We start from the raw sequence: 16,466 nt of genomic DNA, 5'->3' as shown, positions 1-16,466 counted from the left end.
CCCTGAGCCAAAGGCAAAAGCTCACCAACTGAGCCACCCAGGTGTCCCTGTTAAGGTTTCTGTAAGGTTTCTGGCCACTCATTTCATTTGGAGACAGTAGACTACTAAGTTTTGGGGGAGTTCTGTTAAACTGGATTTTCAAGTGTGGGGGGTAGATCAATGCCCCTAAACCCTGCATTGTTAAAGAGTCAACTTTAGGGCCCCCACCTATTTATTTTGTGAATGAACAACCATACTAAAAGGATCTGGATTCCATTTAGTCCTGATGACAACTATACTGGGTAGGCGTGGACTTTTGCCCACTTCACAGATGGGAAGGAACGAGGATCTCCAGGAAACGTGATCCACATTCAGGATCCCTCTGGATTCACCAGGCCACTTCCAGCAGCCACAGCCACAGAACCCCTGCAGAAGGGTTCTTCCCCTCTGGAGGGAAGAACTGTCCTAGGATGGTGGCAGATGCGCAGTGTTCTGAAAAGCCCTACCCGCCAAGGTACAGAAGCAACTTAACTTGCCCAGCACCTCAGTCCCATCAACTAAAAAAGATATCCTCCCCCACAAGAAGGGAGACAAATCTGCACATCACTTTACAAAGAAAAGGATGGTCTCCAAATGAAATGAGCAATTCAGTACTTCTCTGGTCCACCAAGAAACTTAGAAATCAACCTCAACTCATGATTTAAAACCTTACTGGACAGCCCTGGTGGCGCAGCGGTTTGGCGCCCCCTGCAGCCCCGGGCCTTATCCTGGAGACCCAAGATCGAGTCTCACGTCGGGCTCCCTGCATGGAGCCTGCTTCTCCCTCTGCCTGTGCCTCTGCCTCTCTCTCTGTGTCTCTCATGAATAAATAAATAAATAAAATCTTTTAAAAAATAAAACAACCTCACTAACACAAGGATTCTATCCAGAGCTGTGACCCTGTACCTATTAAGGGCTGGAGGAGGATAGGATTACTTGTCATGGTATATAGGACCCAAGAGGAGTTAAGAGATTTAATAAGGACCAGCTCTGATGAAATTGGACAAGGTTTCTGGGCCTGAAGGCAGGAGAGCTGGCATGAGATCTGGTCTGAGACAAAGAAATCCTAAGGTAAGTTTTCCAGGAAGGAGAACTTGCTCAAACCCCAAATAAGAAGCAGGTCCCTGGGCTGCAATGAAGGGTGACAGGCATCATTGGGTTGCAAGTCCCACGTGGCTGAGGAAGGACTGGAAGGGAAGTAGCTTCCCCCAAACCCACCTCCCTTGCTCCTCCCTTTCACCCCCTGCAGCTCTCAGATACTCTCCTCCCCTCCTAGCTTTTGGGGGTGGGGGGCATGACGGACTTTAAGGAACAGGATGCAGCCAGTCCCAATGCCTTTGTCTGAGCCCCCTCCACCCCAACAAAGAAAGGTAATGACCTCACTTAGCTCTGCAAGCATGCCTCCAAGGTAGACATCAAGCTTCTGGGGCTGTGGGAGGTAAAAACGGCCCCATCCCATAAAAGAATAACCCTGGATCCTTTCAAAATGGAACAAAGGCGCTCCTTCCTGCCAACTCCCAAGTGGAGGACAATGATTTGGAAATGCGTTCATACTGAGAGGGATAGAATACCTAGGAGGAAGGCAGGATAGGCAGGGCAGCAGCAGTCTCTCCCTTCATCCCTAGTTCTCATTAATGGCTATCCTAAACAGAGGGGCTATTGGTAAACTAATACAGAGGTCAACATTCATCACCTGCTATGCCAGGCATTATCTTATCAAGCCCTTACCCAAACCTAGTCTGGTAGGGGCCTTTTTATACCCATCACACATCTAAGGAACATGGAACATTAGAGGTTAAATCATGCATAAAACTGATTGCATTTTTATACAACTGGGGTTATTAGTAAATCATTCCTATTTCACAGATGTAATAACTAAGGCATAGAGAGAAATGGACTTGCTGGGACAGATTGAAATACATGCAAAGACCTGTGGGTGCTCGGAACAGGGCAGCCACCTTACCTCCCAAGGATGCCAACAGTGGCCGACTTTATTGAGTGATTATACTGTATACCAGCCCTATAAAATAGTTACCATCCTCTCCACCCTGGAAAAATTATGGCGGCCTTGGTACCCCAATGGTGGGGGCTCAAGAAGCCACAGCAGGTGCTGGGGAGGAGGGCAGAGGTAGGCTCAGTGTCCCGAGCCCTCAGGTGGAGAGATATCCCTCTCCGGGAAACCTACCACAGTCCAAACCCACGAAACCCAGAAATCAGGATGCAGTTCAAAATTCATCCTCTGTCCTTAATTCTCTATTTCATGCACCCTCTCAGCTTGGGGGGGGGGGGGGGTCACCGGGAAGCCCAAGGGCCCTGTCTCTCAGGCCAGGGGATAAGGGGGGAAAGGCAAGCTGGAGGTAGAAGCACAGGCGTGGGGCTGGGCGCAGACGGCTGCCCTTCTCTGCCACAGGTGAGTGAACCCAGCGGGGAAAGCCGGAGCCCACGAGCGGCTCCTGGCCGCGAACTCGCCACGTCCGCCCCGGAGTCTGTCCCGGCTTCCAACTTTTAGTCCTGCCAAGTGGGACTCAGCATCTACCCTCCAACAATCACAGGGGCAAGGAAGCGGTGCTTCTGGGAGGTGGCGCTCGCTACAGGTCGAGACCTCAGTTTGTGGAGTTTGGAAAGTGGGACCAGCTTCATCCCGGAAGAGGGGGGAAAATGGCAAGTGAGCCCCCAGGGCAGGCAGCGTGACCGCGACAGGGCGGCGCCACCTCGACCCGGCTCCTCCCCGGCCAGGTGTGCACCGGGAGAAGCCAGCCGCTCCGAGGGGGTCCTGGCAGCCCCGCTGTGCCTCGCTGGGGCACCTCCTCTACGGGAGACCCCGAGACCCCGCTCTGGGGGCGCCCCGGCCCACCCGCTCGCCCGCACCCACGTCCGGTCGTCCTCCTCTCGCCCCGAGAACGGGGCAAATGGTCCCTCGCTTGAAACCCACGGGTCCAAGTCCTAAGGGACGGACACCAGCTTCCCCCGCCTCTTCGGAGGCTCCCTGCGAGCGCGAGGCCAGGTAAGGACCCCTGCGATGGAGCCAAACACCTTCCCGCTTCCCTTCCGTCCAAGAGGGACACGTCCTGCCCTGGACCCCGGACCCCAGACCCCAGACCCCGCGAAGGCCACCGGTCCCACCGGTCTTCCTCCCTGGGGACGCACCCCTCTCCCTGGTGGGGCTGCTGGGGCTACCGCGGGTCTCCCTCCCACTCGTGCCCCCGCAGGTCGCGTGCGCCCGTCCCGTCCCGTCCCGCCCCCGCCCCCGCCCCCGTCCCCGTCCCCGTCCCCGCCGCGGGGTCCGCGCGCCGCTCCTCCCCAGGCGAGCCGCTCTCCGGCCGGGGGGGAGCCGCGGCCCCTGACGTCCCAGGCAGAGGGTCCCTCCCGGCAGCCCGCGGCCGCCCCCTCCCCCACCAGGCCCCGGACTCCGCACGCCCGAGCCTCCCCGGGGCCGCGGGGCGCTCACCTGCCGAGAGCCTGGCTCGGGCGCCGCTCCGCGGTCGGGCCGCGGGCCGCTGCAGGCTGGCGGGGGGCCGGCGGGCGGCCGCGCGGGGCGCTCGGCTCGCGAATCTCCGGCGCCGATCGCCGCGCTACGTTTACTTGGGCCGCTTAACCCCCGCGCTGCCGGCCGGGCGCGGCGGCCGCCCGCTCTCTGGCCTGCCAGCGGGCCGGTGGCGTCCGTCGGGGGGCGCTCGGGGCGTCCACGCGGGCGGCGGCCGCGGCGCGGGGAGGGGGCGGCTGCCGCGCGGAGGGCGAGGGCAGCGCAGGCCGGCCCGGGCAGCGAGCGGGTGGGGAGGGGGCGGCGCCGAGGCCCCTTGTAGCCCCGGCCCCGCTCTCGCCCCGCCCCCAGCCGGGGGCGCCCCCGCCGCAGCCACTCAGCGCGGGCCCCGGGCGCGGGGGGGCGGCGGGTGGGGACGAGGGAAATTTGAAATCGCCCCGGACCTCCCCGCCCCTCCTCCGCGGGCGCCGCCCCCGTGCCCCGCCGCCCGCCGCCCGCCGCCCGCCGCCCGCCGCCCGCCGAGGTACGCCCGCGGCTAACCGGCCCCGGGGGCTGCTCGGGGTGCTCGCCGCCGTGCCCCCTGCGCACACCCACGCGGGGGGAGCCCCCGCCCCCGCCCCCGCCCCCGCCCGCGGGCCCCGCTCGCACACCCCGGGCCCGGGTGCGCGGCCGACAGGGAAGCGCCCCCACCCGAGCCACGCGGCGGCCGCGCCTCCCCGCTGCTCCCACCCGGCGCGGCGGCCCAGCCACTCCGCGCCCCCGGACCCTCGGAGCGGCCCTTCCCCCCACCCTCAGGGCCTTTGTCCTCCATCTTGAGGGGCCGGGAGAGCGCCCGGAGCGGGGGCGGCGGCGGTTCTTGGCCGCCCGGGCTCCGGGGTCCGGCGGCAGGTCCCGCAGCGGGACAAGCCCGGGGGCTCTGGGTGTCGCGGCCTCTGCGCTCCAAGAGCGCTGAACTACTTGAACCGCGCTGCCCACTACTTCTCCTACTTGGCACATATATTCGTGTCCTTTTGTCCGCTTATTGCGTGTCTTCCGCACATGAGCCTGAGCGCAGGGCCTCGGTGTATCTCAGCACACAGGAGATGCCTAACAAACACTTGCTGGGGGAATGAATGAAAGAACAAATGAATGAGGACGGGATGGCCCGCAAGGCCCTATAGGAGCTGGCTCCGTCTACCCTTCTAGGCATTTCCCATCCTCCTCCCTCCCCCACTTCACTCCATCTTCTCCCCTCTGCTGTTCCTGAAACCCATCCAGCGTGTTCCTTGACGCTCCTCGTCCGGAGAACTCTGCTTGGCCAGTCTCTCATCCTTCTGTTCTCTCCCAAAACGTCACTGTCTAGAGATGCTTTTCCTCACCCCACCTAATAGTCCTCCCCCTCCATCCCTCCTGATGTCATTCCCTGTGCAGCCTGCAGAGCTATCTCATTTTTTAAAAGATTTTATTCTTGGGGCAGCCCGGGTGGCTCAGCGGTTTAGCGCCTGCCTTCAGCCCAGGGCCTGATCCTGGAGACCCAGGACAGAGTCCCAGGTCGGGCTCCCTGCGTGGAGCCTGCTTCTCCCTCTGCCTGTGTCTCTGCCTCTCTCTCTGTGTCTCTCGTGAATAAGTAAATAAAATCTTAAGAAAAAAAAAAGATTTTATTTCTTTATTTGAGAGAGGGAGTGAGAGCATGAGGCGGGAGGAGAGGCAAAGGGAGAGGGAGAAGCTGACTCAGCCAGATATAGGGCTCCATCCCAGGACCCCAAGATCATGACCTGAGCCAAAGGCAAATGCTTAACCAACTAAGCCACACCAACAACCTATGCAGAGCTATTTCAAATTATTTGGGATATTTCCTTGTTTACATCTTTATTTTTCTTCTTTTTTTTTCTTTCTTGTTACACATACACTATAAACCATATTCCATAAGGGCAGAAACCACATCTATCTTGTTCCAAGCTGTATTTTCAGTGCCCATAGGAGTTCAATACAAGTCTGTTGAATGAATGAATGAATGAATGAATGAACACAGATTTCCTGCCTCCAGGGCTCCAGCACTCAGAATAATAGCTTTCTCCCTTCATCTCCTACCAGGTATTTGCAAATAACTAAATGGCAAATTCTCTGGAAGTTGCAAACATTTTTTTAATATTATTATTTATTTGAGAGAGAGTGAGAGAGAGAAAGAGCAGAAGCAGGGGAAGGGAGAGGGAGAAACAGGCTCCCCATGGACCAAGGAGCCTGAGGCAGGGCTTGATCTGAAGACCCCTGAATCATGACCTGAGCAGGAGGCTGACACTCAACTGACCACTGCAAACATTTCTAAACCCCACTGCAAACATTTCTAAACCTATTGGAACTTGCTCTACCTAGGAACCTGGATGGAAGTTAAGGAAATATGAAAGTGAGAAGGGAGAGCCTTCTGTGAATGAGCAGTGCAAACTTCTTGGCCTCTGCCACAAACATCCAAAATTAGGTCCCTGTCAGTCCATGTAGGAAGAAGGGGATCTCTCAAGAGGGCCTGTGGCTTGTCCCCATAATCTGAGATATGCCTTTAGGGGAAAGAAATATGTAAGCTGCTGGGCCTGTTTTCTGATCCATAAGCCAAGACCTGCCACGTGGCAAAAGATGTCTGTATCACTGGGAATGCCTGGAAGGCCTAGTTCAGATGCCAAAGGGTTGGGTTTCCTTGGACATGGCAGATGTTTCTGGGGACAACAGACCACTGAATTTCAGGAAGAAAAAGGAGAGGGTCTCAATGAACAAGTGTTCTTGAGTCCTATCATTTGGCAAGGAGGGTGAATGCCAGGAGAATGGGTGAAAGAAAAATGGTGTGATGTCAAATAAGCAAATAGGAGAATAACGGGTGGGGACACCTAGGTGGCCTAGTGGATGAAACATCTGCCTTTGGCTCAGGGAGTGATCCCAGGATCCTAGAATCGAGTCCCACATCGGGTTCCCTATAGGGAGCCTGCTTCCTCCCTCTGCCTGTGTCTCTGCTTCCCTCTCTCATGAATAAATAAATAAAAATCCTTAAAAAAAAAAAAAAAGAGTATCAGGTGTGGATCAATCAGGGAAGAAGATAAAATGGAGACAGGATTGATGCAGCCAGGCAAAGACCTCGGTCAGGATTCAGCTTGTGGATGGCGTGTAGTAGGGACAGCCAAGACACTAGTGTGGCCAGAGCAGAGCAACTGAGGAGGGGAGAAATAAATAATAGAGGGCCATGGCAGGGATTTCGGATGTCACCATTTAAGCCATGATTTGACTCAGATGTTATCTTTTTTTTTTTTTTTAATTTTATTTATGATAGTCACAGAGAGAGAGAGAGAGAGAGAGAGAGAGAGGCAGAGACATAGGCAGAGGGAGAAGCAGACTCCATGCACCGGGAGCCCGACGTGGGATTCGATCCCGGGTCTCCAGGATCGCGCCCTGGGCCAAAGGCAGGCGCTAAACCGCTGCGCCACCCAGGGATCCCTAAACTTTGTATCTTTTTTTTTTTTTTAATTTTATTTATGATAGTCACAGAGAGAGAGAGAGAGAGAGAGAGGCAGAGACATAGGCAGAGGGAGATGACTCAGATGTTAAAACAGATCCAAACAGGGAGGCAGGATCTAATCTGGAAAATTGAGGATGGTAGCCTGGACCATGGTGGGAGCAGGAGAGGAAGAAAGTGACTGAATATAGAATACATTGTGGAGATTGGGCCTTGTGGTGCCAATGGCTCTAGGGGTAAAGGAAGGGATGGCATCAAGGATGGCCCCTAGAATTTTAGCCTGAGCACCTGGGTGAAGGGTGGTGCATTTACCTAAATGAGAAAAGTTTACGCAATGTGGATTTGGAGAGGAGCTCAGCAGGTGCTGCCTTGGTCACATGAATGTGGAGTCACACTGTGGTCTGGGCTGGTACCTAGGTCCCCTGACTCTGTCCAGTGTTCCTCTCACTGTCTGGGTGGTAGACCATGCCATCTACATCTTCCATACCGCATTCCCTCCTCTAGTACTCATTCTCAGAGGAAAGGACCCCATGTCCTAGAAAGGGACTTTTCATCTGACACTGTAGTTTGAATACCCCCTCCAAGATTGAGTAAATCAGATAAATCACCTAGTGTCTCTAAGCCTCAGTTTCCTCAACCAGACAGAAAGAATACTTCATTGCCACTGGGAACAATGAATGAACCATGAAAACACTAGTGTTGGATTACCCAGATAGGCAGACAAGGCTCCAGCCCCCAAATAAATATTTGAATGAAAGATTTTGGCTTCCCCCCCGCCCGTACTCCCCAAGATTTTGCTTTTTGGTGTCTAAAAAACCATATAGCCCAGGCACCTGTCTAGCTCAGTCAATAGTACAACTCTTGATCTGCAGGTCTTGAGTTCAAGCCCCATGTTGGTAGGTATAGAGCTTACTTGATAAAAATAAAAAATAAATGAAAAACCATATAGCTGTTACTAAACACACAAACACACAAAGGCAGTGGAGAACATGGAAGGTTAGAAAGAGAACCTATGTTTCTAGATTGATTTCAAGTCTTCCCATGGTTGCACAGAAGTGCAACAGTGGGGCAGCCCAGGTGGCGCAGCGGTTTAGTGCTGCCTGCAGCTCAGGGTGTGACCCTGGAGACCTGGGATCGAGTCCCACATCAGGCTCCTTGCATGGATCCTGCTTCTCCCTCTGCCTGTGTGTGTGTGTGTGTGTGTATGTCTCATGAATAAATAAATAAAATCTTAAAAAAAAAAAAAAGAAGTGCAACAGTGTTTGCTTAAAAATTTATTATAACAGGGGTGCCTAGCTAGCTCAGTCAGTAGAGTGTGGGACTCTTGATCTCCGGATTGTGAGTTCAAGGCAAACATTGAGTATAGAGATTATTTTAAAATAAAGCCTTAAAAAATAAAATAAAATAAAATAAAATAAAGCCTTATATAGTAATAACAGCAACAACAACAAAATAAAATCTTTAAAAGTAAATAATAGGGACACTTAGGTGGCTCAGTGGTTGAGCATCTGCCTTGGGCTCAGGATGTGATCCTGAGTCCATGGATCAAGTCCCACATTGGGTTCCCTGTGAGGAACCTGTTTTTCCCTCTGCCTATGTCTCTGCATCTCTCTGTCTCTCATGAATAAAAAAATAAAAATCTTTTAAAATAAAAATTAAAAATTAAAATTAAAAAATAAGTAAAAATAAAAAATTATCATAACAGATCATAATCATTCTACTCATGATGATAATCAATGTTTATTAAAGAGACAACAAAAATTCTGTGATTAAAGGTCATTTGTTTCGTCATCTGAAAAAAAAAAACATAGATAAGGGAATGTCCTTGCTCTTAGGAAATAAACACTAAAGTATTTAGAGGTAAAGGGGCACACTGTCACCAATTTGCCCTTTTTTTTTTTAAAGGGTTTTTTTTTTTTTTTAGTTTTTATTTATTCATGAGAGACACACAGAGAGAGGCAGAGACACTGGCAGAGGAAGAAGCAGGCTCCTTATTGGGGAGCCTGATGTAGGACTTGATTCCAGGACCCCAGGATCATGACCTAAGCCAAAGGCAGATGCTCAATCACTAAGCCACTCAAACACCCACCAATTTGCCCTTAAATGATTCCAAAACAATAATAAGTGTACTTAAATGAGATGGGGAATGTAAAGCAGAGATGCCTGGAAGGCTCAGAGGTTGAGCATCTGCCTTTGGCTCAGGACATGATTCCGGAGTCCTGGGTTCAAGTCTCAGATCAGGCTCCCTGAATGGAGCCTGCTTCTCCCTCTGCCTGTGTCTCCGCCTCTCTCTGTGTCTCTCATGAATAAATAAAAATTTAAAAAAGAAGAAAAGTGTAAAACAAATGGAGCAAAACGTAAATATTTTTTTTAAATTTTTTTAAAGATTTTATTTACTTATTCATGATAGAGAGAGAGAGAGAGAGGCAGAGACACAAGCAGAGGGAGAAGCAGGATCCATGCAGGGAGCCCGACATGGGACTCGATCCCAGGTCTCCAGGATCACGCCCTGGGCGGAAGGCAGTACTAAACCGCTGAGCCACCCGGACTGCCCGCAAAATGTAAATAAAAGGAAAATCTGGTTAAAAAGACATTCATTCATGAGTTCCTCCTACTAGTCTTACAACTCTTCTATAAACAAGGGGTAATATCAAATTTAAAAAGCCCCCCCCCCAAATAATATTAAAAAAATAAACCACACAGGGGCACCTGGCTGGCTCAGTCAGCAGAGCATGTACTTGAGCCCCACATTGGGCATGGAGCCTACTTAAAGTTTTAGGGGTACCTGGGAGGTTCAGTTGATTAAGCGTCTGACTTTTGATTTTAGCTCAGGTCTTCATCTCAGGGTGGTGAGGTCAAGCCCTACACTGGGCTCTACACCAGGCATGGTGCATACTAGTTAACTAGTTAATTAAAATACTAAAAATTAAAAAAAAAAAATTAAGGGGTTCCTGGCTGGCTTAGTAAGTAGAGCATGCAACTCTTGATCTTAGAGTTGTACGTTCAAGTCCCCCACTGGGTATAGAAATTACTTAAAAATAAAACCTAAAGGGATGCCTGGGTGGCTCAGCTGTTGAGACCTGCCTTTGGCCCAGGGTGTGATCCTGGAGTCCCGGGATCCAGTCCCACATCGGGCTCCCTGCATGGAGCCTGCTTCTTCCTCTGCCTGTGTCTCTGCCTCTCTCTCTCTGTCTCTCATGAATAAATAAATAAAATCCTTAAAAAAAAATAAAATAAAACAAATTAAAAAAAAAAGAAAGAAAAAAAAAACATAAACAGGGATGCCTGTGTGGCTAGGCAGTTGAGCATCTGCCTTTGGCTCAGAGTGTGGTCCCCGAGTCCCGGGATCGAGTCCCACGTTGGGCTCCCTGCATGGAGCCTGCTTCTCCCTCTGTCTGTGTCTCTGCCTCTCTCTTTGTCTCTCATGAATAAATAAATTCTTAAAAAAAATAAATATTAAAAAACTATAAATATATACATCCTTCATGCCTTTGTGCCAGTCAACACATCAATGGACTTCTATCCACGTCTTGGTTAAACATTCGTGTTGAATTCCACCACCATTTTTTCAGCTCTCAGAGCAGCTACAGGCTTTAATAATGTGCAAAGTGCTAAGCTGTGTGCTTGTTGCATAATAAGTACCTCGTATGTGGTAGGTATTTTTATGAGCAGGTGATTTCATCTTTCTATGCCTCGATTTCATCACCTATAAAATGGAGGTAGTAAGAGTACTTACTTCATAGGATTGTTGTGAGAATCGCATGAGTTAATACATTTAGAGCATTTTGAATCATGACAACCATAAAAGTGCTTATTAAATTTTTAAAAATTGTTACTGGGTGCCTGGCTGGCTCAGCTGAAAGAACCTGCGACTCTTGATCTCAGGATTATGAGTTCAGGTCCCATGTTGGGCAAAGAGATTACTGAAATAAGAACTTTTTAAAAAATACGTTATTATTAATTAAAAAATACATTATTATTAAAATATATATACATATATATATACGTTATTATTAATAATGAATTCATGCTGCTTTCCTCCCTGGCTGTCTCAGCTGTTGGCAGGTGTGGAGAGGAGCACCCCGCTGCCCCTCAGCATCACAGAACCCTGGCCCTTGGGCTCCTGGCTGCCAAGGCAAGCCCAGTTCACCTCTGGATTTACAAGCAGCATCTAGGATGATGAGCCCCATTTTACAGTCAAGGAAACTGAGGCTGTGCAAGGTAAGGAGGTTTGCCTGAAAGCCATTACTGTAGGTTGGTGGCAGAGCAGCAACTAGACTCCCAACTCGACCCCCACCCCACCCCCATTCGGCGTGTGCTATGCTAAGGAGTTTGAGCCTCAGTCAACTCCCAGTCTGATTGGAATAATAATAATAGTAATGCCTACTTCCGGGAGTGACTGCAGGGATCCGCAGAGCTCGTGTATGTGAAAGAACCCTATTGTAAAGTACTCTTTCTTCATTTCAGTGTCATTGGAGGCCACGTTCATTTGCAAAGTGGGTTCCTCACCTTTCATTTTCAACAGGAACACCCAGACCACTCAACCCTAGTCCACCCATAGAAGGAATTCTTTTATGCCTTTTATTTCTTTTATGCCTTTTTAAACCTAAAAAGGGGCCATTGAAAGATCTGCTTTAAATATACCTGCCTAGACAAGTACTCAGAGTGTGGCCAGGTATTATTCATTAGTTATTATTAAATAAGCATGTTAGTAGCAGCCATCAAGAGAATAACCATGGACCAGACACTCTGCTGAGCGTTTTACACATACTACGCACTGATTCTTGCGGTAGCTTATGAAGTAGAAAGGACTGTTATCTCCATTTTACACATGGGGAAACAGGCTCACAGAGGCAGAATAATTATTCGAAGTCATACTGTCAGGAAGTGTGCTGAGAGCTAGGATTAAATTCTAAGCCATGGTCTTAACCACTTTGCTACCCTGTAAAAGGTTTAGCATGTTTCCTAGGAGGTGACCCTAGTAAGCCCTCTGTGGATCCTACATCTCCCTAAGAGTCCTTTGCTCACTGCACAGTCCCACTGACTTTCCTTTGCCTGGGGAGGTGAGTATGCCCCTACCCTCTGAGTCAGGAAAACTCTATCCCGAGGCTTTGCTCCTGGCATCTTCCATCTTCTCCTTTCTCTCCCTGGGGTAGGGAACAATAGAGAAATGCCCTGGGGTGGACATGGAAGTTAGGATAGGAAGTAGGCTAGCCTTCTCCTGGTCCTGTGCCTCTCTCCATCCCCTACAGAAGCAGTTCCTGGCAGCCCAGGTGGCTCAGCAGTTTAGCGTCACCTTCAGCCCAGGGCGTGATCCTGGAGATCCAGTATCAGTCCCACGTCAGGCTCCCTGTGTGGAGCCTGTTTCTCCCTCTGCCTGTGTCTGTGCCTCTCTCTGTATGTGTCTCTCATGAATAAATAAAATCTTAAAAAAAAAAAAAAAAAAAAAGACGCAGTTCTTTCCTTGCTACTGACCCTGAAGAGGATGCCTTAGTGGAGGAAGGCCTGGATATTTATTGAATTTATTGAACCACCTTCCAGGTGCTATGGTATGGACTGGGGATAAGACAGACAGCAAAAAAGGACTCAGACCTTGGTCTGCCCTCCTGGAGCTTACAACTGAGTAGGGAAACAGATACTAATTAAATTGATTTCATGAGCAATTATGAGGTTTCAGTTATGTTAATTGCTAAGGAGACAAGGACAGGGTAAATAAGAGGAAGTGTTTTAGGTCATGGAGCCTGAGAAATCTTCCCTGAGAAAGTAATGGTCCAACAGAGCTCTAAAGGGACACAGGCTACAGGGTGGAGGGAAGTGTGTTCTAGGAAGTGGAATACCACTTGCTAAGGTCCTGGACCATAAGGAACTGAGGGGGAGGCCTGTGAGGCTGGAGCATGCAGGTGGAGAGAAAGAATCTGTTGCAGAAGGCAGGGCCCAGGTCATTTCTTAAGGTCATAAGACCTTAAGAAATGAAGTCATTTAAGGTTTTTCAGCAGACAGGTTAGTAAGGTGATGAAATGTAAATAAAGCATTTTGCATAGTGTCTAGCACAATGGTAGCTGATAGAAGACAAAAAACAAAAAAAGCCTTCCCTTCATTCTGGAATAGTTTCTGTATCTATAGATAATGTTTTATCCTAATTTCTCCAGACATCAAGGGAATGAATGTTCAAGTTATTTATTATCATTATTATTCATAATACTATTACTCCTAATTTGCTTCCCCTGAATTGCTTAGAGAGATAATTTTTTAATGATATATTTATTTGAAAGAGAGAGAGAGAGAGAGAGAGAAAGATGAGTGTGTGTGTGTGTGTGTGTGCGCGCGCGCGTGCATGTACACAGGGACACAGGAAGGGGCAGGGGAGAGGGAGATACAGATGTCCCTCTGAGCAGGGAGTTGGATGCAGGCTCCATCTCACGACCCTGAGATCATAATCTGAGCTGAAAATCAAGAGTCAAAAAATAAACTTAAATTAAATTTAAAATTTTAAAAAAATTTTAAAAAAAGGAAATCAAGAGTCATAGGCTTAACCAACTGAGCCAGACAGGCACCCTGGACATAATTTTTATTTTTTTATTTTTTAAGATTTTATTTATTTATTCACGAGAAACACAGAGAGAGAGAGGCAGAGACAGGCGGAGGGAGAAGCAGGCTCCATACCGGGAGCCCAATGTGGGACTCGATCCCGGGACTCCAGGATTGCATCCTGGGCCAAAGGCAGGCACCAAACCACTGAGCCACCCAGGGATCCCCAGAATGCGTTATTCTTGAGAGAATATCCCTCCTTTTTTTTTTTTTTAAGATTTTATTTATTTATTTATTTTTAAGATTTTATTTAAGTAATCGCTATACCCAATATGAGGCTTGAACTTGACCCTGAGAACAAGAGTTGCATGCTCTTCTGACTGAGCCAGTCAGGTCCCCCTCCTCCAAATTTTTGTGATGATCAACCAACTGAACCACCCAGGTGTCCTACATTCCTCCTCACATGTATATACATTTCTAGTTACAGTTTACTATTCTTTTTTTTTTCTTTTTTTAACCCATGAGAGACACACAAAGAGAGGCAGAGACACAGGAAGAGGGAGAAGAAGGCTCCCTGTGGAAAGCCTGATGCGGAACTCGATTCCAGGACCCAGGGACTACACCCTGAGCCAAAGGCAGACACTCAATGGAGCCACCCAGGCGTCCATATTGTGGAAAATACCCTAACATTCAGCCAAGTTGAAAGAATTTATGGGGAACCCTCTTACCCCTACCACCCAGATTTTGCTGTTAACATTTTGTGCATCTGTCCATCTATCCATCTTATCTTCTGAAGCATTTCAAGGTAAACTGCAGACATCAGTATACTTCCCTCCAAACATTTCAACATGCATTTCATTAGCTAGAATTTAATATTTGTTTATACATTTTTATCTTCAAGGTAAAATTTACATAAAAGATTTGTATCTTAAGGTTACATTTGCTGAACATTCGTATGCACATATACATATGTGTGTGCTTGTGTAACCCAAACCCCTATCAAGATATAGGAAATCATCCTCACCCTGGAACATTCTTTTGTCCCTTCCAGGTAATTTCTGCCCCAACTCCTACAGAGAAAACTGGTGTTCTAATTTTTTCCACCATTGACTGCCTATTCTAGACCTTTATATTTTTTTAATTCTTTTTTTTAAAGGTTTTATTTATTAAATAAAACCTTTAAAAAAAAGAATTTTATTTATTTATTCATGAGAGACACACAGAGAGAGGCAGGGACATAGGCAGAGGGAAAAGCAGGCTCCCCGTAGGGGAGCTCCATATGGGACTAGATCCCAGAATCATGACCTGAGCCAAAGGCAGGTATTCAACCACTTAGCCACCTAAGTGCCCCTAGACCTTTATATTTTTTAATGGGGGGGTGGGGAGAGGAGACTCCCCACATACACATTTTTTTCTACCTTCTTTTATTTTAATGGGAGAGAAAAAAAAAAAAAAAACGCACCTCCTCTCCAATGCCTAAGGGAATTTATTTCTTCCTGGCCAGGTAAGTTCTATTCCTCCTTTGAGTTCCAATAAGAAATTAACTTTTCTTTTTTTTTTTTTTTTTTTTTAATTTTTATTTATTTATGATAGTCAGAGAGAGAGAGAGAGGCAGAGACACAGGCAGAGGGAGAAGCAGGCTCCATGCGCCGAGAGCCTGACGTGGGATTCGATCCCGGGTCTCCAGGATCGCACCCTGGGCCAAAGGCAGGCGCTAAACCGCTGCGCCACCCAGGGATCCCAGAAATTAACTTTTCATTCCCTGGGACACATGTATTTTGGCTCTGAGCTACCTGAATGCAGAGACCACATTTATCCCCACAATAGATGCCCAATAAATATCTGTTCTCTTGAAACCCTGACTTAGGGCAGCCCTGGTGGCGCAGTGGTTTGGCGCTGCCTGCAGCCTGGGGTGTGATCCTGGGGACCCAGGATCGAGTTCCACATCGGGCTCCCTGCGTGGAGCCTGCTTCTCCCTCTGCCTGTGTCTCTGCCTCTTTCTCTCTGTGTCTATGAATAAATAAATAAAATCTTAAAAAAAAAAAAAAAGAAACCCTGACTTACTCTCTTTCTCTCACTTTTAGACAAACCATAAACTACCCTTGGGCCTTCCTTTAATTTTGGACGTTTAGGTTTGACTCCCAAGAGAGCTAGGATGGTAAAGGGAAGAAGGTCAGCAACCCAATCTCATTCTTCCATCAACCACTGAGTGACCCTGTCCAGATATTTTTCCCAGTTTGGGCACTGGCTTCCCACATTCTCTCTTTTTTTTTTTTTTAATTTTTATTTATTTATGATAGTCACACACACAGAGAGAGAGAGAGAGAGAGGCAGAGACACAGGCAGAGGGAGAAGCAGGCTCCATGCACCAGGAACCCGACGTGGGACTCGATCCAGGGTCTCCAGGATCACGCCCTGGGCCAAAGGCAGGCGCCAAACTGCTGTGCCACCCAGGGATCCCTTCCCACATTCTCAAATGAGGAAGAGAGTACGGGGTGGAATATGGGGCCAACAACCTTAGTGTCATTTTTTACTTCCTTCATGCTTCCACACAGTTTTCTATCAGCACAGCTGATAGTTTTTCCTTCAACTCTGATCCCAAATCTGACCCTCACCACCATTCCATTCCATTCATTACCCTGGTACAAGATACCATCTTTCCTCCACTGGAATCTTGCACCAACCCCACTTACTGGGCTCTCAGCTTCCACCCTTGCCCACACCTGCCTCTTCCAGAGCAGACTGGCCTTTGTTCAAAGCCCTCCCATGACTCCCCATCTCACTCAGGGCAAAAGCCAAAGTCTTTCCTATGGCCCACAAGGGCCCCCATGACCCAATCCCACCTTCTACCTTCTTCAGCTCTCACCACAGTGACCTCTGCTTTTCCTTGAACATGCCAAGCAGACTCTGACCCCAGGTCCTCTGTAGTTAATTTCCCATCTACCTGGAATTCTTTCTCCCAGA

The 16,466-nt window shown here is 48.9% G+C and overlaps 2 protein-coding genes across 2 annotated transcripts in view; one reads left to right on the top strand and one right to left on the bottom strand.

The window, feature by feature from the left end:
- Positions 1–3,609, bottom strand: part of DNMT3B (DNA methyltransferase 3 beta) — a 44,605-nt gene extending 40,996 nt beyond the window's left edge. Inside the window, exon 1 of the mRNA XM_077872721.1 lies at positions 3,467–3,609. The gene's annotated coding sequence lies outside the window, so the exon portion shown is untranslated. The remainder of the gene's footprint in view (positions 1–3,466) is intronic.
- Positions 2,778–16,466, top strand: part of COMMD7 (COMM domain containing 7) — a 92,883-nt gene continuing 79,194 nt past the window's right edge. Inside the window, exons 1-2 of the mRNA XM_077872734.1 lie at positions 2,778–3,022; positions 11,030–11,195. Of these exons, the coding sequence (XP_077728860.1) occupies positions 2,928–3,022; positions 11,030–11,195 (261 nt within the window). The 5' untranslated portion in view covers positions 2,778–2,927. The remainder of the gene's footprint in view (positions 3,023–11,029; positions 11,196–16,466) is intronic.

Source organism: Canis aureus, chromosome 26 (genome assembly GCF_053574225.1).
Source record: "Canis aureus isolate CA01 chromosome 26, VMU_Caureus_v.1.0, whole genome shotgun sequence".
Lineage (NCBI taxonomy): Eukaryota > Metazoa > Chordata > Mammalia > Carnivora > Canidae > Canis > Canis aureus.
The sequence above is the reverse complement of the archived record's forward strand: the minus strand, read 5'-3'. Positions and strand labels throughout refer to the sequence as shown.